The sequence below is a fragment of the Elephantulus edwardii genome, unplaced genomic scaffold, assembly GCF_000299155.1.
Source record: "Elephantulus edwardii isolate Elephantulus edwardi_28Jun2011 unplaced genomic scaffold, EleEdw1.0 scaffold00108, whole genome shotgun sequence".
In the NCBI taxonomy this organism is placed as follows: domain Eukaryota; kingdom Metazoa; phylum Chordata; class Mammalia; order Macroscelidea; family Macroscelididae; genus Elephantulus; species Elephantulus edwardii.
This window is the reverse complement of record NW_006399858.1, coordinates 5,090,973-5,113,489: the sequence shown is the minus strand read 5'-3', so window position 1 is coordinate 5,113,489 and position 22,517 is coordinate 5,090,973. Positions and strand designations below refer to the sequence as shown.

At 41.3% G+C, this 22,517-nt stretch overlaps 1 protein-coding gene and 1 pseudogene across 1 annotated transcript; both read left to right on the top strand.

Annotated features, from left to right (window-relative positions):
• Positions 1 to 1,913: 1,913 nt before the first annotated feature.
• On the top strand, positions 1,914 to 2,027 carry LOC102870979 (dolichyl-diphosphooligosaccharide--protein glycosyltransferase subunit 4-like). The gene has a single exon (XM_006891985.1). The coding sequence runs from the start codon at positions 1,914 to 1,916 to the stop codon at positions 2,025 to 2,027; it is 114 nt and encodes a 37-aa protein (XP_006892047.1).
• Positions 2,028 to 2,408: 381 nt separating this feature from the next.
• LOC102851303 overlaps positions 2,409 to 22,517 on the top strand; it is a 72,159-nt pseudogene continuing 52,050 nt past the window's right edge.

Below are 22,517 nucleotides of genomic sequence, written 5' to 3'. Positions count from 1 at the left end.
TGGTGACCAAAAGTACACTGTTTTCACATTTTATTAGGAAAAATTCAAAAGAGTTTATAAAGCAACTTACCTTTAGGTTTTGTGAGTTTACCAAAGACCTTTTAATGAAGATATTTGTTATCGTTGTTATGTGACATAGAGTAGCCTGTGACTCACTGTGACCATCTGTACAATAGCTCTGAACTCTGCCCTATCCTGAGCCAATTTTGCTGTCTCTGACACACCTATTCCCATTACTCTTCTTACTGAGTCAATCCATCTTATCCTGGGTCTTCCTCTATTGCACTCTTCCTCCACCCTTCCAAGCATGATGTCCTTCTCCAAGGACTGGTCCCTTCTGGCAACATGCCCAAAGTAAGTGAGAGGGAACTTCAAATTCCTTGCCTCCAATGAGCAGTTCAGTTCCACCCTCTTCAGGACATATCTTTTTGTTCTCTTACTAGTCCATGATTGTTTAATACTCTTCTACAGCATCAGAAGTCAAAGGCATCAATTCTTCTTCTGTCACCCTTAGTCATTATCCAGCTCTAAGATGTATAGCAAGTAATTGTGAAGACCATAGCTTAGATCAGGTGCACCTTAGTCTTAGACTAACATCATTGCTCTTTTGATTTCCTGACTGCTGATGTAAATAGTGTTTATTGTGGAATCAAGCAAGCTGAAATTGTTAACAGTCTCAATCACTTCTCCATCTATCATGATGCTACCCATTGGCCCAGTGGTGAGAATCTTTGTTTTCTTGATGTTGAACTTCAATTCATGAAGACATGCTCACCAATAATCAAGAATACATCAATAGCACCATCACATTTGGAAAAGAGTCAGGCTAGTACCGAAGCAAGAAAAAACATAGAAAGGTACAGCATACAGAGAATCTGTTTACAAAAAAAAAATTAAAAAAAGAAAATCTGTTTACTATTAAACAATATCTCAATATCTCTGCAACCAGTACAGAACTATTTAGCTACACATTCCAAACAACACCAAGATAAAGTTGACTGATGAAAGGTTATTGTTTGTTGTTAATGTTGCTAAATGCTATCAAGCTGACTGCCACTTGTAGCAACCTCATAAACAACAGGTCTGCATCTTGCTTTATCCTGAGTCATTCTCACAATTTCTGATATGCTCAAGTTCATTGTTAGAGTCACTTTCTCAATCCATCTTGTTGAGGGTCTTCCTCACTTTGTATACCCTCCTCCTTTCCCAACTGGTGTCTTTTTCCAAGGTCTAGCTCGACCTCCCAAAATGACCAAACTATGTGAAAGAGAGTTTCATCATTCTTGCCTCTAATTAGCACCCTAGTTCCACTTCCTTCAAGACATATTTGTTTGTTCTTTTGGCAGGCCATAGAATATTCAGTACTTTTCTCCAACCACAGTTCAAAGGCATCCATTCTTCTTCTGTCATCTGTATACATTGCCCAACTTTAAGACACATAGGAAGTAATTGAAAAGACCATGGTTAGCACCATGTCTTTAAACTGACATCTTTGGTCTTTAGCACTTTGGAAAGGCACTCGATAGCAGATTTTCCTGATGCAATATGTTGTGGGTTTGTTTGTTTGTTTTATTTCTTGACTGACGTTATTAAGAGTGTTGATTGTGGATCCGAGAAGACAAATACCCCAATCACTGGGCCAACTGGCTTTACCATGATTGATGGAGAAGAGATTGAGATTGCTAACAATTTCAGCCTGTTCAGTTCCACAGTAAATCCTCCTTGGCACCAGTAGTCAGGAAATCAAAAGACAAATTGTGAGGCCAGAGCTTGGGGGGCGGGGAGGGGTGGGGAAGACTCCTGGTTCTTAAAAACTTTCCATCTGGGACTAGGTGGTGCTCCGAAGTACTGGCCGGGTCTCCTGCCTGGAACTTGCTCGCGGCGAGCATAGGAGGCGAGCCCGGCGGGTCAGGATGATCACGGACGTGCAGCTCGCCATCTTCGCCGACATGCTGGGCGTGTCGCTCTTCCTGCTTGTCGTTCTTTACCACTACGTGGCCGTCAACAATCCCAAGAAGCAAGAATGAGAGTGGCGCTTTCCCCCGCCCCAGGGTTCCAGGACATAGTCTGAGGCAAGATGGAGGGTGTGAGGGGCCTTCACACTTCACTTCATCCCTTCTGTCCATCACAACATACAAAGCAACTACATCTGGATTTTTCCAAACAACTTTTATTTCCTCAAAGTCTTCCTTAACCCTATGGCACAAGAAGCTGCCACTGAATAGGGCCCAGTATAGGGGCTGATTTCTTTTCTACTCCCCCAATATAAAAAAATATATATAAACTTTCCATCTGTTTCTCAAATTGTCTTGGATTAACCCTGAGAGGTATGCCATCTCACATCTCTAACTTTCTCTGGGAGGCCAGAAGAGCATGACACACTTAGAGGGATCAGTGACATTCAAAACATGGCCATGATTTTCACAGAGGAGGAGCTGGGGCTGCTGGACTCTGTCCAGAGGATGCTGAACCAAGAAGTGGTGGTGAACTTCAAGAACCTGGTCTCCATGGGACTTCAAGCTATATATGTTATTCCAGTTGTAAGCAGAAGAAAAACTTTGGATGATGGAGATAGAACCACAGAGAAATTAATATTCTGGGAGCAAGAATCAAAATGAGATGATGATACTTCTAAAAAAAAAGACATTAGAGTACTCTTGACATGGAGATCTTATCTATTGGGATATCTGAGAACAAGTTGCAAGTGAATGAACCAGGAGTCAAGAGCCCATAATACATCTACAAGGGGAGAACCCCCAGTTATTCCGTGATGATTCCATTCAATTTCCTGGCAATGAGATCTATGTCATTAAGCATAAAGGAAAGAGTACCAATTTATTGAAAATCCCCTCCAGAATTCTTGGAGGGAAACCTACCTGAATGAGTCACAAATGAAGAGAGAAATAAAGAATTTAGCCTGCAAATTAATGAAAACTTGAGGAAATCCTCACTCAGTGAATATGTTAAAATTAGCACAAAATTGTGACTTCACAGATGTGAATGTGGTAGAATCTTGAGTGATGACCCCACTCAGCAATTCCCCTTAGGGGAAAACCCCCATATGTGTACTGAAAGTTTCTAGCTCAGTTCTTCCCATTCCTCACAGTATTCACTCAGGAGAGAAATGTTTCAACCAGAACTCGCCTGCGCAAATTCATCTGAGAATTCACCCAGAAGAGACACTCAGCTATCCAGGCATCTGGGAATTCCTTCCGAGAGAGCTCTCTTCACTTGCAGAGAGCCCTGTCACAGTGAAGAGAAAGCCTACACCTGTGACAGTTGTGTCAAGGGCTTGAGTAACAGCACAGACCTGGCCATCCATTACAGACCCACCCTGGAGAGAAGCCATACAAGTATGAGGAATATGGGAAGTGCTTTATTCAGAGTTAAAATGTCCAACGCCATCAGAGGGTCCACTCGGAAGACAAACCGTACATATGTGAAGAATGTGGGAAGGGCTTCAGTTGGAGTGTTAATCTCTGTGTTCATCAGAGCTCTGGTGCACAGTGATGAGAAATCCTATAAATGTGGAACATGTGGTAAGGACTTCACTCAGGCCACACACTTTCACATACATCAGAGGATCCACACTGGGGGAAAAAACCCTACAAGTGTGATGTCTGTGAGAAGGGGTTCAGTCACAACTTGTCATTGATTTGCCACCACCAGTTTCACACTGGCAAGAAGTTGCACAAATGTGAGGTATGTGGGAAAGGCTTTATACGGAACACCAACCTCCACATTCATTAACAGAGTTCACACAGGAGAGAAGCCCTATAAGGAATGTGATAAGAGCTTCAGTCAGGCCATAGACTTCCAGGTCCATCAGAGAGTTCACACAGGAGAGAAACCATACACATGCAAGGTCTGTGGGAAAAGCTTCAGCCAATTCTCGGGGTCCAGTCTCATCAGAGAATCCACACTGGAGAGAAGACATACAACTGTGACACTTCTGTGGAAAGGGATTCAGATGTAGTTCCCAGTTTATACATCACCAGTGAAGCCACACTGAGGAAAATCCACTTAAGTGTGAAGAGTGTGAGAAAGGCTTTTAGTCTCCCTAAAAGTGTGAGCTTGAATTTGTGCCATCAACAGAGGATCCACACAGGAGAGAAACCCATAAATGTGAAGAGTGTGGGAAGGCTATCAGTCTCCCTTCAAATCTTCGAGTCCATCTGAGTGTCCACATGAGAGAGAACTGATAAGTGTGAGGACTGTGGTAAGGGCTTCAGTCAGAGCTCACAACTGCAGGCCCATCAGAAAGTCCATATTGGAGAAAAACCACGCAAATGTGATCTCTGTGGTAAGGCCTCTGTCACCGCTCACAGTTTAAATGCCATCAGAAAGTCCATGCTGGCAAGAATCATTAGAAGCATTGTGCAGGCTTTGGTCAGAACTCACATCCGGTTTTTGGAGAGCCCTTGCTGGTGATCATCATGAGCAATGAGGATCACTGATCACAGTGATGTCAGTTTGAGGACTAAGGTGCGTCTGATTCAGGTTATGGTCTTTTCAGTCACTTGCTATGCATCTGAGAACTGGACAGTGAATAAGGATGCTGGAAAAAGAATTGATGCCTTTGAACTATGGTGTTAGAGAAGAGTACCGAATAGCCCAGGGACTGCCAAATGGACAAACAGATATATCTTGGAGATGGTGCAACCAGAGTGCTCCTTGGAGGCAAAAATGGCAAATCTTCATCTCACACTTGGGCATGTTGCTGAAAGAGCCTATTCCTTGGAAAGGGACATCGTGCTTGGAAATGTGCAGGGTCTGTGAAAGAGTGCAAGACCCGCAACCAAATAGATTGACAGAGTGACTGCAGCAATGACCTTGAGTGTGTTGGAGATTGTGAGGATGGAATGGGATAGGACAAGGTTAAGATCTGTTTTTTCACACGGTCGTTATGAGTTGTACTCAACTCACCAGCATCTAACAACAACTTATTGATAATAAACCCTTTGAAAGTACTGAAAGTGAAAGAGAATTTCTTCAGGTTCATAATCATGAAGAGAAATTCATCAAAAACTTAACAGTTATGGGAGTAGAACTCATAATTATGGGAAAATCAGAATATAGCCTTCTTGGTAAGATTGAATGAATATAAATTATTATCTATTTATGTGAGTATATGTGTAGAGAATTTGTAAGGATATTTGCCAATATGCAAACTAATTTTTTTTCAACAGGTTTTGGGGGATATTGCAGGGAAGACTGGAGATTGTTTTTCCTTTTCGTTAATTTACATTTTAACAGTGGCCATTATTTTTACTAAAGTGGTGAAACTGAAAAATGAATAAAATTGTGACTGAAAACTTTCTAAAAAAAAAAAAGGCAATTGCATTAGAGAAATCGGCTGTCGGGGACCTCTCCAAAGTTCTAAAGAGCAATGTTGTCAGTCTAAAGAACAAGGTGCACCTGCTCCAGGCAATGGTCCTTGCAATTACTTGCTATGCATCAGAGAGCTGGATAGTAAGTAAAGGTGACAGAAGAAGAATCAATGCCTTTGAGTTGTGGTACTGGAGAAGAGTCTTGGACAGAATATGGACCACCAAGAGAACAAAACAGGCCTATCCTGGAGAGGGTTAAACCAAACTGCTTCTTGGAAACAAGAATTTTGTAGCTCTGTCTCACATACTTTGGGAATTTGGCAGAAGTGACTGGTCCTTGGAGAAGGACATAATGCTTGGAAAGGTGGAGGGACAGCGCAGGAAAGGAAGATCCAATGAGACAGTTTGTCACAGTAGTGGAGTACTGGGGGTAGGTGTGTTAGAGAAAGTGAGACTGGCTCAGCATAGGGCAGGGTTCAGAGCCATTGTACATAGGGTCACTGTGAGTCACAAGCTACTCCATGGCACATTACAACAACAACAACAAACAATGGAGTCTCTCTGACTGGTGCAAACAGTTAATGGGTTTGGCTTCTGAAAGAAAGGTTGGTGATTCAAGTGTATTCAAAGGCATCTCACAAGAAAGATCTGGTGATCTAATTTTGTTTTTAATGAGCTATTGAAAACTGTTTTGATGAATAGACATGCGTACATGTGTGGAGTTAGTCCCTCAGCATAGGAAATTTGAATAGTGTTTGGGAACATTTTCCAGGGTCACACAAATAGTATTAGAAATCTTCTTGACAAATGAGAGAAATAAATGTAGATAAAATGCTGTTTTTAAACAGAAAAATGTCCTAGGTTGCTATCTATTGATTTTAAAATGGTTAAAGTTGTAAGGGGACAACTTTATAACATTAATTGTTGTGAGCTCAAAGATATTCAATACGGAAATTGCTCAATTGCTTTATCCTTTATTATATATTTCTAAACACAAAAAATAAATAAGATTTAGTAAAAAATACTAAGTGTATTTTTTAACAAGGTAGACCATTTATAACGTAGCACTAAAATCTCATTTCTAATTTTTGTAGAAAGTACTTCTTTATGACATTATAACTGTTGTGTTAAGGAATAAAAAGACTACAAATAGATTTAGCTAAATATATTACATAGCTGGGAATGTAAAATAGATACATAGGTAACATAGATACATAGATGTCTAGAAATTTAGGCTCAAGGAGAGTAAAATGAAGGGATTCTTTTTTAACTCAAGTTAAGAATTTATATAAAATAAGGGGAGCTCTGGTGGCCTAGTGGCAAGAAGCTGCCCTGCAATTCCAGAGGCACACAGTTCGAATCCACCAGATGCTCTGCCGAGGAAGGAGAGACAATCTCCTCCTGCACCAGTCAGATCTGATTTGATGGTACATATACACACACACAAATAATAAAATAAAAAAATTTAAAAAAGAATTTATATAAAATAATGTTTATTGCTAAATAGAAACATTTTACTTGGTAAACAATAACTAACATAAAAAAATCTTAAACAATGTAAATTTCATGATTATTGTCACAAAAGTAAGACCCTGGATGTTTTGGATGCAATGTTTCCAGGGAGGTCTAATTTTATCTGAACTATCAACATCCCACAGTATGAAACAAATGTGTTTTTTTCTCTCCTACTGTTTTCGTATTAAAATGGTGATGACTATCTCTCCTAACTTCAGTTTGTATAAAACAGTCACTTTGCTAGCAGCATTCAATCCACCCATCGAAAAGGGCTGAGGAAGCGATAAACAGAGGGGATGATGAAACTCATGGAAGTAGAGGCATTGGTGAATGGAGGAGCTTGGGCAATTTCCTTTCACATTCCCAGAAAACAGAAAGAAGATGGACAAGGAAGAGCAAGACAGAGGGCAGCAGAGATGGCTAGCCATCTGGCATGGGGGAGGAAGCGTCAGGATGGACACAGGTAGCCCCAGCTCTGGTGTAGCTCCTGGGATGAACATAACACCCTTTTATTTTACTCTATTGGTTGGATTTCCTGGGAGGTAAAAAATGTTTAAATTCTTGGCTATTTCTTATCAGTTTAGCAGTTCAAGTCAAATCAGTGTTACCCCAAAAGAAAGCCCCATAGATTTAGTTCCAAAAGATCAAGGCCATGAAAATCTATGGACTGTAATTGTACCTTATTATATAGGGATCTCTATGAGTTGGAATTTGACTGTGTAGATCATAACAAACTGTGGCTGACTCGGAGAAGAATGGGAATCCCAGAACACTTGATCGTTCTAATGCGAAACTTATACTTGGACCAGGAGGCAGTCGTCAGAACAGGGCAAGGGAACACTGCATGGTTCAAAATTGGGAAGGGCGTACGTCAGGGATGCATCCTATCTCCATACCTTTTCAACCTATATGCAGAACAGATTATCCGGGAGGCTGGGCTCTATGAGGAGAAATGTGGGGTCAGGATTGGTGGACGATTTATCAACAATCTGCGTTATGCGGATGACACAACCCTGCTTGCTGAAACTGAGGAGGACCTGAAGCACCTGCTGCAGAGTGTCAAAGACTGCAGCCTACAATATGGATTGAGGCTCAATGTCAAGAAGACAAAGATTCTCACCACTGGACCAATTGGCAGCATCAGGATGGATGGTGAAGAGATTGAGATTGTACACAGCTTTAGTTTGCTTGGCTCCATAGTCAACAGTCTTGGCACCAGCAGCCAGGAAATTAAAAGGTGCATTGCCATGGGAAAGTCTGCTGTTAGGGATCTCTCCAAAGTGCTGAAGAGCAGTGGTGTCTCTCTGGAGACTAAGGTGCGTCTGATACAGGCCATGGTCTTCGCAATCACCTGTTATGCATCAGAGAGTTGGACAATGACCAAGGAGGATAGAAGGAGAATTGATGCCTTTGAGCTGTGGTGCTGGATAAGAGTATTGAGAATACCATGGACTGCTAGGAAAACAAATAGATTTGTCCTGGAGAGGGTTAAACCGGGTGGCTCCTTGAAGCCAAGGATTCTGAGGCTCCGTCTAACTTACTTTGGACATCTAGTGAGGAGAGACCAGTCCTTAGAGAAGGACTTCATGCTTGGGAGGGTGGAGGGACGGCGCAGGAGAGGAAGGCCCTCTATGAGGTGGATTGATTCAGTGACTGGGATAATTGGGATGGGAGTGTCAGAGACAGTGCGATTGGCACAGGACAGAGCGGAGTTTAGGGCTGTTGTACATAGGGTCACTATGAGTCGCAGGCAGGACTCGACGGCACATAACAACATAACATGAGTTGGAATAAATTTTATGATCTTTTTTGAGTGGGCGTATGGCCACACTCAAAGAAAAGGTACATAGACTGATTTTCTTAATAAAGATCCTATCACAAAAGTGTCACAAAAGATATGTCTCAGTGTGTCTGCTGCATCACTGTTCTATGTATCCTCCTTAGAAGATCAATTTCCTGACCAGGTTGATACTCTTTCAAAGCTTAGTAGATCATTACACTTAAATTCCTTTCAAAACATATCTTAAATTTGCAATATTTTTTCATGCTCATTCTCTTCTCTCTCAATTTGCTTGTGGATACTATGTCACCAAGAAGCTCTAGTGGTTTAGACCATAGGGAGTTGCACCTTTACTTCAAAGCTGGTGCCTCCCTGGCAGTTGGAATCCACCAGTGGTCCACAGGAGAAAGGTGGACAATCTCCTCTTGTGCAATTTACAGCTTCTGAAAATGTACTGGAGGGTCGGCTATGAATTGGTTCTGACTCAATGATGTTGAGATGAGTCGAATATCACCAGTCTCTGGAGGAAGAATTGCATTTTTGGAATCTTTTCCTTGCACCATTTTATTCATTTGAAAGAGATTACAGAAATGTCAAACTTTTAGTTGGATCTTTACTCTGAAGAGCCTTAATCTAATTCACCCATATTTGTGATGGTGAAGTCTTTGATTTTTTCTCTCTACAAAAAACTGAGTTCTAAGTAGTGTATTCACCCAAAGGCCATCTTGGTTTTATTGTTCAGTGTTTCAAGATAAGAAGCACTGAATTTCCCCTAATCTCTAGATCCCAGTCTCTAAAAGTTTCTGAATTCTGTTTTCTTTTATTCCTACTCACAAACGGAACAGTACTTTCTCAAATATATTCAATAAAAGTCAACACATTTTACCAGCATAGACTTTTTAACCTCTTTCCTAGATATAAACACTCACTAAGCACATGATCTAATTCCCATATTCTCATGGGTTTTATCAAATGTTACTTCTTTTCCAAAATTTTCTAGCACTATGTGACTTGGATAGCATTATTCTAGGCTCATATTTTTTTTTAAAAAAATCAGCATATCTCCTCAGCATATGGTATCTATAAGAGTACTTAGGTAATACAGTCTGTGGGGAATTGTGCTTCTAATCCAAAGGTGGTGTCTCTTTGGTGGTTCGAATCCACCAGCTGCTCTCCTCATGTTCAGTTCACTGCCTCTGAAACCACTGAAGGGTCAACTATGAACTGATTCCAACTCAACGGTACACAGCACCATGACCACCTACTACTTCCAGGAGAGATGGAACTGTGCAGTAGAAGTAAGCAGTTCCAAAATTTCACTGATTTCAAACACAAAAATATTATTTCTCACTCCTGTTGGTGGCCTAGTGGATAATTAATTGTGCTGCCAACTCAAAGGCACATAGTTTAATTCACCAGATGCTTAGAGGAGAAAGTCGAGCAATCTCCTGTGTGATTTACAGCCTCAAATACCAGCTGGAGAGTCAACTATGAGTTGTTTTCCATTTATAAGAGTTTGTGGTTTGCTTGTTCTGTTTTTACTTCCTAACATGTGTCCTATTGGCAAGAAGCTGTGTTGCAACCCCAAAGGCACGTGGTTCTAGTCCACAGGAGAAGGATGGACAACATTCTCCCATGCAATTAACTATCTCTGAAAACTCACCAGAAGGTCAGCTATGGGTCAGTTCCAACTCTAGGTACACAACAACAACAACAATATATGTTATATAGGGAGCACTGGTGGCCTACTGGTAAGGAGATGTGCTGCAATCCCAAAGGCAGGCAGTTCAAATCCACCAGCTGTTCCATGGGAGAAAGATGGGCAATCTCCTCCTGAGCAATAAAAACTGCCTCTGAAAACTCACTGGAGAGTCAGCTATGTGTTGGTTCCTACTTGAAGGTATACAACAACAATATATATGTATACACATGAGTTGGGGTGTTGGAGAAGAGTACAGAATATCCCATGGACTACCAAAAGAACAAATAAATATGTCTTAGAGAAAGTGAATCCAGGATGTTCTTTGAAAGCAAAGATGATAAAGCTTTGTATTACATACTTTGGGCATGCTACAAAGAGGGGCTGTTCCTTGGAGAAGAACATCAGGCTTGGAAAGGCTAAGGGTCAATGAAAGAGAAGAAGATCCTCAAGAGGTGTATTGCAGTGACTGCCATAATGGGCTCTAGTGTGTCAGGAAGTGTGAGGATGGCACAGGACAGGAGAGGGTTCAGATCTGTTGTTCACAGGTTCATTATGGCTCCTACTTAACTCGATGACACCTAACAACAAATATATCATCCAGGAAGAGTGCAAATGGTCATTGCAAAGACAGAAGAGGAAGAAAAGACCAAAATGAATGTCAGAAGAGACTCTGAAAATTGCACTGGAGCGCAGAGAAGCCAAAGCACAGGGAAGAATTCAAGATACTAAAGAGTTGAATAGAAGATTTCAAAAGGCAGCACGGGATGACAAAGCAAAATATTACAATGAAATGTGCAAGGAGTTGGAGTCGGAAAATCAAAAGGGCCGAACTCGCTCAGCATATCTTAAGCTCAAGGCTCTGAAGAACAAATTCAAACCTCGAGTTGCTATAATCAAGGATGCTTTCGGCAGAATGTTAAATGATCCAAGAAGTATTAAAAGAAGATGGAAAGAATATACTGAGTCATTGTATAGAAAGGAATTGGCAGACACAGAAGAATTTCATGAAGCAACATATGAGCAAGAGCCTATGGTGATGAAAGAAGAAGTTCAGGCTGCTTTGAAGGATATGGCAAAAAATAAGGCTCCAGGAATAGATGGTATACCAATTGACATATTTCAGTTAACAGATGCTACCATGGACGTGCTCACCAAATTGTGCCAAGAAATCTGGAGAACGACCACTTGGCCAACTGACTGGAAGAGATCGATATTTGTTCCTATCCCAAAGAAAGGTGACCCAACAGAATGTGGAAACTACAGAACAATCTCACTGATTTCACATGCAAGCAAGATTTTCCTGAAGATTATCCAAAAACGACTGGAACAGCACATCAACAGAGAACTACCAGAAGTCCAGGCTGGTTTCAGAAGGGGTCATGGTACTAAAGATATTGTAGCTGATGTTAGATGGATCTTGGCTGAAAGCAGGGAATACCAGAGGAATGTCTATCTGTGTTTCTTTGACTATGCAAAGGCATTTGGCTGTGTAGATCATAACAAACTATGGCTGACTCTGAGAAGACTGGGAATCCCAGAACACTTGATCGTTCTAATGCGAAACTTATACATGGACCAGGAGGCAGTCGTCAGAACAGAGTAAGGGAACACTGCATGGTTCAAAATTGGGAAGGGTGTACGCCAGGGATGCATCCTATCTCCATACCTTTTCAACCTATATGCAGAACAGATTATCCGGGAGGCTGGGCTCTATGAGAAGAAATGTGGGGTCAAGATTGGTGGACGATTTATCAACAATCTGCGTTATGCGGATGACACAACCCTGCTTGCTGAAACTGAGGAGGACCTGAAGCGCCTGCTGCAAAGTGTCAAGGACTGCAGCCTACAATATGGATTGAGGCTCAATGTCAAGAAGACAAAGATTCTCACCACTGGACCAATTGGCAGCATCAGGATGGGTGGTGAAGAGGTTGAGATTGTACACAGCTTTAGTTTGCTTGGCTCCATAGTCAACAACAGTCTTGGCACCAGCAGCCAGGAAATTAAAAGGCGCATTTCCATGGGAAAGTCTGCTGTTAGGGACCTCTCCAAAGTGCTGAAGAGCAATGGTGTCTCTTTGGAGACTAAGGTGCATCTGATACAGGCTATGGTCTTCGCAATCAACTGTTATGCATCAGAGAGTTGGACAATGACCCAGGAGGATAGAAGGAGAATTGATGCCTTTGAGCTGTGGTGCTGGAGAAGAGTATTGAGAATACCATGGACTGCTAGGAAAACAAACAGATTTGTCCTGGAAAGGGTTAAACCGGGTGACTCCTTGGAGGCAAGGATTCTGAGGCTCCGTCTAATGTACTTTGGACATGTTGTGAGGAGAGACCGGTCCTTGGAGTGGGACATGATGCTTGGGAGGGTGGAGGGACAGCGCAGGAGAGGAAGGCCCTCTATGAGGTGGATTGATTCAGTAACTGGGATAATTGGGATGGGAGTGTCAGAGACAGTGCGATTGGCACAAGACAGAGCGGAGTTTAGGGCTGTTGTACATAGGGTCGCTATGAGTCGCAGGTGACTCGATGGCACATAACAACAACAAACAACTGGAAAACAAAACTCCTCACTAGTGAAAGAATAGGCAACAACATGATGATGCTGTTGTTGTTGTTGTTGTAAAAAAGATTGCAGTTGTCAATGACTTCATTTTACTTGGATCTACAATCAACATCCATGGTAAGAGAAATCAAGAAATTAAAAGAAAATTTTATTGGAAAAATCTGCTGTCAAGGGCTTCTCCAAAGTGCTAACGAGTGGAGTTTAAGTTGAAAGACTGAGGTACATCTGATTTAAATGATTCTCACCACTGGGCCAATTGGAAGCATCATGATAGATGGTGAAGAGATTGAGATTGTTAACAGCTTTAGTTTGCTTGGCTCCACAATCAACATTCTTGGTATCAGCAGCCAGGAAATGAAAAGATGAATTGCATTGGGAAAGTCTGCTGTCAGAGACCACTCCAAAGTAGTGAAGAGCAATGATGTCAGTCTGGAGACTAAGATATGTGTGATCCAGGCCATAGTCTTTGCAATTATTTGCTACGCATCAGAAAGCTGGACAATGACCAGGGATGATAGAAGGAGAATTGATGCCTTTGAGCTGTGGTGCTGGAGAAGAGTATTTAATATACCATGGACTGCCAGGAAAACAAACAAATTCATCCTTGAGAGGGTGAGATCAGGCTGCTCCTTGGAGGCAAGGATTCTGAAGTTTCGTCTGATATACTTTGGACATATTTATTGCAAGGAGGCACCAGTCCTTGGAGAGGGATGTCATGCTTGGGAGGGTGCAGGGACAGTACAAGGGAGGAAGACCCTTGATGAGATGGATTGATTCATAGACTGGGGTAATGAGGGAAGGTGCATCAGAGACAATGAGATTTGTACAGAACAGAGCAGGGTTTAGGTCTGTTGTACATAGGGTCACTATGAGTTGCAGGTGACTCAACAGCACATAACAACAACAACAACAACAATATGCTTATTGAGTTGGAATTGACTAAATGATGGTTGGTTTTGTTTAGTTTATTAGTAGTATTCACTGACACACATTTATTGCCACCGAAATAGAACAACTCAGAGCTGACCTTATTGTTGGTTTTTGGAGGCCATAACTTGCAGAGGAGAATTCCCATTTTTTTTCTCATCTAGAAGCCACCAGAGAGGCATCACCTTTGGGTTAGCAGCACAAATCCATGCATTCTAGGCCTCTAGAATTCCCATTACTATATTACTAACTGTGATTAGTAATAAAGGAGCTCGGGTGACCTAGTGACAAAAAGCTGCACTACAATCCAGAAGGCACACAATTCAAGGCCACCAGCTACTCCACGGGAGAAAGATGGGCAATCTCCTCTCTTGTGATTAACTCTCTCTTAAAACCCACCGGAGGGTCAGCTATGGATTAGTTCTGACTCAATGGTACACAACAAAAACAACAACATTAGTAATAATAAAGTTGTTGTTGACGTTGATTACTGTCGAGTCGAGCACAAATCATAGTGACCCTATGAATAAAAGGCCTGAAGTCTTTTTATAACTATCGTCGTTTCTCCAGGTTCACTGAGTTTCTAAGAGGCATGTGGTTTAGGAAGTGGATGCCACTCCTGCTTCCAAACATGAATCAGTTTGGGAGCTCCAGCAAATACTGTTCACATGAGCAGCCATTCTGGTGTTTGACACACCTCTAGCACAGTTGTTCAGCATTACAGCAACTCCAGATTACTTCAGTACAGTGAATAGACCACTCTGTACCACTTAACAGAATGTTCATCCCATCCAATGTTGGCTTTTCCCTAAAAAAAAAAAAAATAAACATTTAATTCAGGCACACTAAATGCCGGTGGACTATACAACCAAAGGCCCCCAGTCCATCTGGCAAGTCCAATCAGCTGACACCCACTTGTGGACAAAAATAAAGCTAAAAAAACACTAAACATTCCATATGTGACCCTTATCAAGACACGAGAAGTCATCTTGAAGCATCACACCAATGGAAGGAGCCATCAGTCTGCAGACTTAGCCAAACACAATAATAATAATAATAATAATAATAATAATAATAATAATAATAATAATAAACAACCTAGTAATTAGTAATTATGTCAGTTTGAGGACTAAGGTGCATCTGACTCAGGCCACAGTCACTTGCTATCCATCTGAGAGCTGGACAACGAATAAGGATGACAGAAGAATGGATGTCTTTGAGCTGTAGTATTGGAGAATAGTACTGAATATCCCATGGCCAGCCAAAAGGACAAATATATATTGGAAAAAGTGAAACCTGAGTGCTTCTTGGAGACAAAGATGATAAAGCTTCTTCTCACATACTCCCACTAGGAGACACAAGCTATTCCTTGGACAGGAACATCGTGCTTGAAAAGTTGGAGCACTGGTGAAAGAGAGAAAGAAATTCAACTAGTGCGTTGGGAAGTGTGAAAATGGCACAGGATAAGTCAGGATTCAGATCTATTGTTAATACAGTCACTATGGGTTGTACTCGACTCAATGACACCTCATAACAACTGTTCTTAAATATTTAGGGGAGATATGTAATTAATTATATATCAATACTATCTGCATGCTTCCTAGAATTAAAAATATAAGGAAAAGAACTTCTGCATATATATTTTAAAAATACAAATGGATAATAGGGCTTCTGTATTACCAAGTATATTGAAGAATTTTCTTCTGCATACAGAATATTTCTGATGGAGGTGAAAGTTTCATTTACTAAGAATTTTATTTTGTTTCTTTAAAAGCTGCATTCTTTTTATTATTATTAATTTTAATGAGTTTACAGAGATTTAGGATTTCCCGTCATTCATTGTTGTACTTTTCTCCCTGCCCACCCCCTCCCCGCAATTCACTTTTCTCCTTGATAAGTAAAAGAAAAACTCTTGGATTGCTATGCAGTCCCTCCCCTCAAGTCCAGTGCACTGTGCAGCCTTCATTCTGGACTCTTGTCATGACAATAATACCTAATCATATATCCCTTTTAAACAGTTCTTTCCCTCATCTGTTGCAATGCAGTACACATGATTCCTCCCCTTCTTCTCTGTCTTCCCTCAACCCCAACGTCAGTCCTCTTTTACAATAGTGGCCCTATGCAACATTTGTCCTTTTATGACTGAGATATTTCACTCAGCATAAAAGCTGCGTTCTTACAGTCCAGAGTATATGCATGGTTTTTTCTCAGTTTTCTTTTCCTTTATTCTGACTTTCACACTGATAATATTCAGAAGTCTACTATTTCCATATGATCATAATTCCTTCCTTGTTTTTTTTAAATTTGCTTTAATAGTTCCCTTTGTTGCTTCCACCACCCACTGTGAGAGACAGAGATTATCAGGACAGAGTTTAACAGAATGAGACTAGCAACAGACATCTGCTTGTTCAGAAAAAGTTCCCCATCCTTGTTATATCTTGTCTCTGACCAAATGTGTAATCTGCATGAGGGAGGTATTTTTGAGGTGGTTTGTAAATTATATTCTCTTGTTGCATTCACTTCATCATTTATCTCTCTGTTTTGTTTCATCCAAATGATCTCTGAATGCATTTTGCTGATGAAATGGACATATTAAATTGGTTTGGGGATGAAATGTAGTTCTTTATAAACAATGCTATCTCATGGACCTACTTAAACAGTGACTATGTGTTATTTTGTCTGCTGTTATTTTTCCTAATATATGTACATAAGCAAGGTGCAGGTTATGTTGCTGGCAGCCCTCAAAGCTCCAGGTTAGGAGAAAAGGATCTCAGGCAGAAAAAAAGGAAAGAAAGGCGGTTTTAAAAAGTGAGAAGAAGACTGAGAGCTATTTCATCTGTTCTTTGGGGCATCTGGTACACGTGAATGAGGTCTGGTATCTATTGTTAATTAGAGGTTTAAGATGCCTTTGCCTATTTCTAACACTATCTCTTTTACTACTGTAATTGAGTAATATACATACATATACGGGCTGTAAGAGTGTACATAAAATTTATGGAAAAATGAGGCACATATCTGAATGGAAAAAATAGCAGAATGTGTGTGTCCTGAATATCAAATTTGAAAGGATCGAATATTGACAAGCTAATTTGAGCAATGATACATATAAAAAGCTGTCAGAGGAGAAAACAAAAGTGGCTTCAAAAATATTTTTTAAAGTACCTAAGCCTGGCAGGCTTTACACTACACATTAATATTAATATCTAAGCATCCTAAGTGACTAATGTAAATATTTGACAAGGAAAACACTAGTTTGTCTTTTGATTTCTCTGCTCAAATCCAGAACTGGGCTCAGAGTATTGAGAAGTTCTCTATGTCACCAGCAAGATAGTGGAATTGTTGTTGTTGTTAGTGGTGGTGGTGGTGGTGGTGGTATGTGCCATCAAGTTGCTTGCGACTCATAGTGATCCTAGGTACAACAGTTCTGAACCCTGCTCTATGCTGAACCAACGATATTGTCTCTGACACACCTACCCCCATTACCCCAGACACTGAGTCTATCTATCTCAGTAGGAGTCTTCTTCTCTTACACTGTCCCTCTACCCTCCTAAGCATGATGTCCCTTACCAAGGACTCTTCCCTCCTTGCAACATGTCCAAAGTATGACAGATAAAATTTCAGAATCCTTACCTCCAAGGAGCAGACTGGTTCCACTCTAGGAAAAACCTGTTGTCCTAGCCTTCCTTCGTATATTCAATACTTTTCTCCAGCACCACAGCTCAATATCATCAATTCTCCTTGAATCATTTTCCAGTTTTCTGATGGATAGCAAGTAATTTCAAAGACCATGGCTGATTACATCCGTGAAAAGAATTGTTGGTAAAGTCAGTATCAGCTGTGAAAACTAGGCCAGGTGTTTATGGAACAGGCCACCAACTATTCATATGCAAGTTCAAGCTGAAGCTAATGAAAGTGAAAATCAAATCTTTAGGAACCCAAATTTAACCTTCAGTGTATCCTACTTCAATTTCACAACCATCTCAGAAACAGGTTTAAGGCCTTGAGCATTGATTAGTAAAGGTGAGATAAGCTATGGAAAGATATCAAGAACATCATCCATGAAGAATACAAAAGGTCATTACAAAGACAGAGGAGGAATAAAAGAAAGGGGATTTAGGGTTCATTAAAAGTAACTACAGGGGACAAGAGAGTTAGAGGCACAGAGCTATACACAAGGGAAAAAACTCAGCTGTCTGTAAGGAGGGCTGACTTGAGACTTCCTTGCACACAAACTGCTTAGGTTGGCACCTCTGATGTTTTGTCACTCCTGAGACAAAGGAAGACAGTAGGCTTCAGGAGAGAAAGTGCTTCCAATAAGACACTGCTCCTCAGAGACAGCACTTTTAGGTGTTTCTAAGGAGATAGAGGACTGAAAATTCCCTGGAGCAAGGGAATTTGAGCATTCTTGTCTCTATGGCTGTGGGGCAAACTCAGGTGCCAAACAGGACAAGAGAGCTTGGGCCAGAGAGCTATAAACAGGAGAAAGGATTTCTCAACTGGCACACTGGGCTGCAAGAAAGAGAGCTGACTTGAATCCCACCCCTTGTCCCAGACAGAAATTGCTGAAATGGAGCACCTGGTCATGTACAATTCAGCCTCTTCATAGATGAAGGACAATAGAGTTCAGGAGAGGGAACTAGATTCCTGCAGGGCTACAGTCCAAAACAGAGAGAACCTGAAGGGCTTTAGGAAAGGCAAATTTTCAAGAAAGGACTTTCAGTAAAGTGAGTGGTTCATCCTACAAATTGAACATTTTAACCTGGCAACTAGTCAATTACATCACAAAGATAAAAACTGCTGACAGCTTACACAGACACAATAGAAATGGCCTAACACTTATGAAAAACTTCACATAATGTAAAAAAAGCAGCAGGCAGCTTCAAACACTGTGAGGGGGGAAAATGGGCTTTTTCCAAAGAACATAGAGAATATTACAGAGTCAATGAATACCCTAGAGTCAAGAAGGCAGATAATATATGTTGATATGGAGATGTTCAAACAGCTATGGGATAAAGTACATATGATGGAAGATACTTAAGGATGCTTTGGGCAGAATAGTAAATGATCCAGGAAGCATTAAAAGAAGATGGAAAGAGTGTACAGTGTCATTGTATCAAAATGAATTAGTGGACACAGAAGAATTTCATGAAACAACGTATGAGCCTGTGGTGATAAAGGAAGAAGTTCAAGCTGCTCTGAAAGAATTGGCAAAAAACAAGAGCCCAAGAATTGATGGCATACCGATTGACATATTTCAATAAACAGACGCTGCCCTTGATGTGCTCACCAAGTTGTGCCAAGAAATCTGGAGGACAATCACCTAGCCAACTGACTGGAAGAGATCTATATTTGTTTCCATCCCAAAGAAAGGTGATCTGACAGAGTGTGGAAATTATCGTATCATTGATATCACATGCAAGCAAGATTCTGCTGAAGATTGTCCAAAAATGACTGAAACAGCACATCAACAGAGTACTGCCTGAAGTGTAGGCTGAATTTAGAAGAGGCCGTGACACTAGGGATATTATAGCAAATGTCAGATGGATCAGAGAGTACCAGAGGAATGTCTATATGTGTTTCATTGACTATACAAAGGCATTTGACTGAGTAGATCACAACAAACTGTGACTGACTCTGAGAAGAATGGGAATCCCAGAACACTTGATTGTGCTTATGCGAAAACTGAACTTGGACCAGGAGGCCATCATCAGAACAGAGCAAGGAAATACTGAATGGTTCAAAATTAGGAAGGGTGTGCATCATGGATGTGTCTTATCTCCCTCTTTTTCAATCTACTCACCAAACAGATTATCTGGGAGGCTGGGCTCTATGAGGAGAAACATGGCATCAGGATTAGAGGTAGACTCATCAAGAGTCTGTGTTATGCAAATGACACAACCCGTTTTGCTGAAACTGAGGAGGACCTGAAGCACTTGCTGCAGAAGGTCAAGGTCTGCAGCCTTCAATATGGATTTAAGGTCAACATCAGGAAAACAAAGATTCTCACTACTAGGCCAATTGGCAACATCAGGATAGATGGTGAAGAGACTGAGATTGTTGACAGCTTCTATTTGCTTGGCTCTAGAATCAACGAGCAAACTGAAGCTGTGGACAATCTCAATCTCTTTGCCATCCATCCTGATGCTACCAACTGGTCCAGTGGTGAGAATCTTTGTCTTCTTGACAGTATGGACTGAGGTCCATACTGAAGGCTGCAGTCCTTGACCCTCTGCAGTAAGTGCATGAGGTCCTCCTCAGTTTCAGTGAGCAAGGTTGTGTCATCTGCATAACGCAGATTGTTGATAGATCTTCCACCAATCCTAACGCCACGCTTCTCCTCATAGAGCCCAGCCTCTCGGATAATCTGCTCTGCATACAGGTTGAAAAGGTATGGAGATAGGACACATCCCTGGCGCACACCCTTCCCAATTTTGAACCATTCAGTGTTGCCCTGCTCTGTTCTGACGACTGCCTCTTGGTCCAAGTATAGGTTTCGCATTAGCACAATTAAATGTTCTGGGATTCCCATTCTTCTCAGAGTCAACCACAGTTTGTTATGATCCACGCAGTCAAATGCCTTTGCATAATCAATGAAACACAGATAGACATTCTTCTGGTATTCTCTGCTTTCAGCTAAGATCCATCTAACATAACCATCATAGTTTCTCTAATATTCATAGAGTTTCCAAAGGCATGTGGTTTTGGATGTCACTTCTGCTTCTAAATCTGAATCAGTCTGGGAGCTCCACAAAACACTGTCCACCATGGATAACTATTATGGCGTTTGACACACTAGTGGCACAGCGTTCAGCATTACAGCAACCTCAAGTTACCTCATGCTACTAGCTCAGTCTCATAGAGACAAATACTGTATAAGGCAATTATTGTAGAAGGAGTATGAAGATCCAAGAGGGAGGGGCTTAATCATAGGTCACACACTTTGATGGGTAGAGGGGAGGGGTGGGTAAAGAAAAGAGGAAAGATTCAGTGTGAAAAACGGTGTAAACAGACATTATGAACTTTGTAAGTAAACCAATATAAAACAAAAACAAAAATAAAACACCACACCAAACACAAAACACAAAAACCAGTTATTTCAACACAACAAACTGACAGACCAAGCTGTACCTCTTAGGAGAATGTTCTTCCCAAACACACCTAATTTCATATACAAAGGCCCACACACCACGTCCTGATTGACTTAAACTAGAGGCTTCTAGCCCAGAGCTGATTGTATTTAATCAGCTCACACATGATTGTGAACAAAATTTAAAAATGCCAAATGTCACTGCTACCAACTAAAATAAGAGAACCTACCCTCTGGAATCCAACAGCTAGCCAACCACAAAGGAATGGATTGAGAAGTTGTGGTACATTCATTCAATGGAATACTATGCAGCATGCAGAAGCAATAATTTGTAGAGTACTACCTAACTTAGGAGGGACTGGAGAGCATTGAACTGAGTGAACTAACTCAGTCTCACAACGACAAATACTGTAAAAAAACATTATTGCAGAACATGCATGAGGATCCAAGGCAGGGGCTGTTGAGGGTAGAAATAGATGGGTGAGGATGGGGTTGTTGTTGTTGTTGTTGTTGTTGTTATGTGCCATCGAGTCGCTTGCGACTCACAGCGACCCTATGTACAAGAGCTCTATACACTCTTCTATCCTGTGCCAACCTAGCCATCTCAAACACACTTATTCCTACTTCTCTAGTCACAGAATCGATCCATTTCATCAAAGGTCTTCCTCTCCTTCGCCGCCCCTCCACTCTGCCAAACATGATGTCCCTCTCCAAGGACCAGTCCCTCCTTGCAACATGCCCAAAATATGTCAGATGAAGCTTCAGAATCCTTGACTCCAGGGAACATTCTGGCTTCACCATCTCCAGGACAAACCTGTTTGTTCTCCTAGCACTCCATGATATATTCAACACTTTTCTCCTGCACCACAGCTCAAAGGCATAAATTCTCTTTCTATCTACCCTAGTCACTATCTACCCTACTCTCTGATGCATAGCACGTAATTGTGAAGACGGCAGATAACAACACAAAAACAACATAGCCCGGATCAGGCACACCTTAGTCTCCAGTCTGACATCATTGCTCTTCAGTACTCTTGAGAGGTCCCTCACAGCCGACTTTCCCAATGCAATCTGTCTCTTGATTTCCTGGCTGCTGTTACCAAGAGTGTTGACCGTGGAGCCTAGTAAACTAAAACTGTTAACTGTCTCAATCTCTTCACCATCCATACTGATGCTGCCAATTGGCCCAGTGGTTAGAATCTTCTTGTTCATTGAGCTTCAGTCCATATAGGAGGCTGTAGTCCTTGATCTTCTACAGCAAGCGCTTCAGGTCCTCCTCAGTTTAAGCAAGAAGAGTTGTGTCATCTGCATAACGCAGGTTGTTGATGGTTCTTCCACCAATCCTGATGCGACATTCCTCTTCGTATAGCCCAGCGTCTCGGATGATCTGTTCTGCATACAGATTGAAAAGGTATGGAAACAGAATATATCCCTGACGAACCCCCTTTTTTATTTTGAACCATGTAGTGTCTCCTTGCTCTGTTCTAGTGTAAGTTTCGCATTGTTGTTGTTGTTGTTGTTGTTGTTGTTATGTGCTGTCGAGTCATTTGCGACTCATAGCGACCCTATGCACAGCAGCCCTAAACTCTGCTCTATCCTGCGCCAACC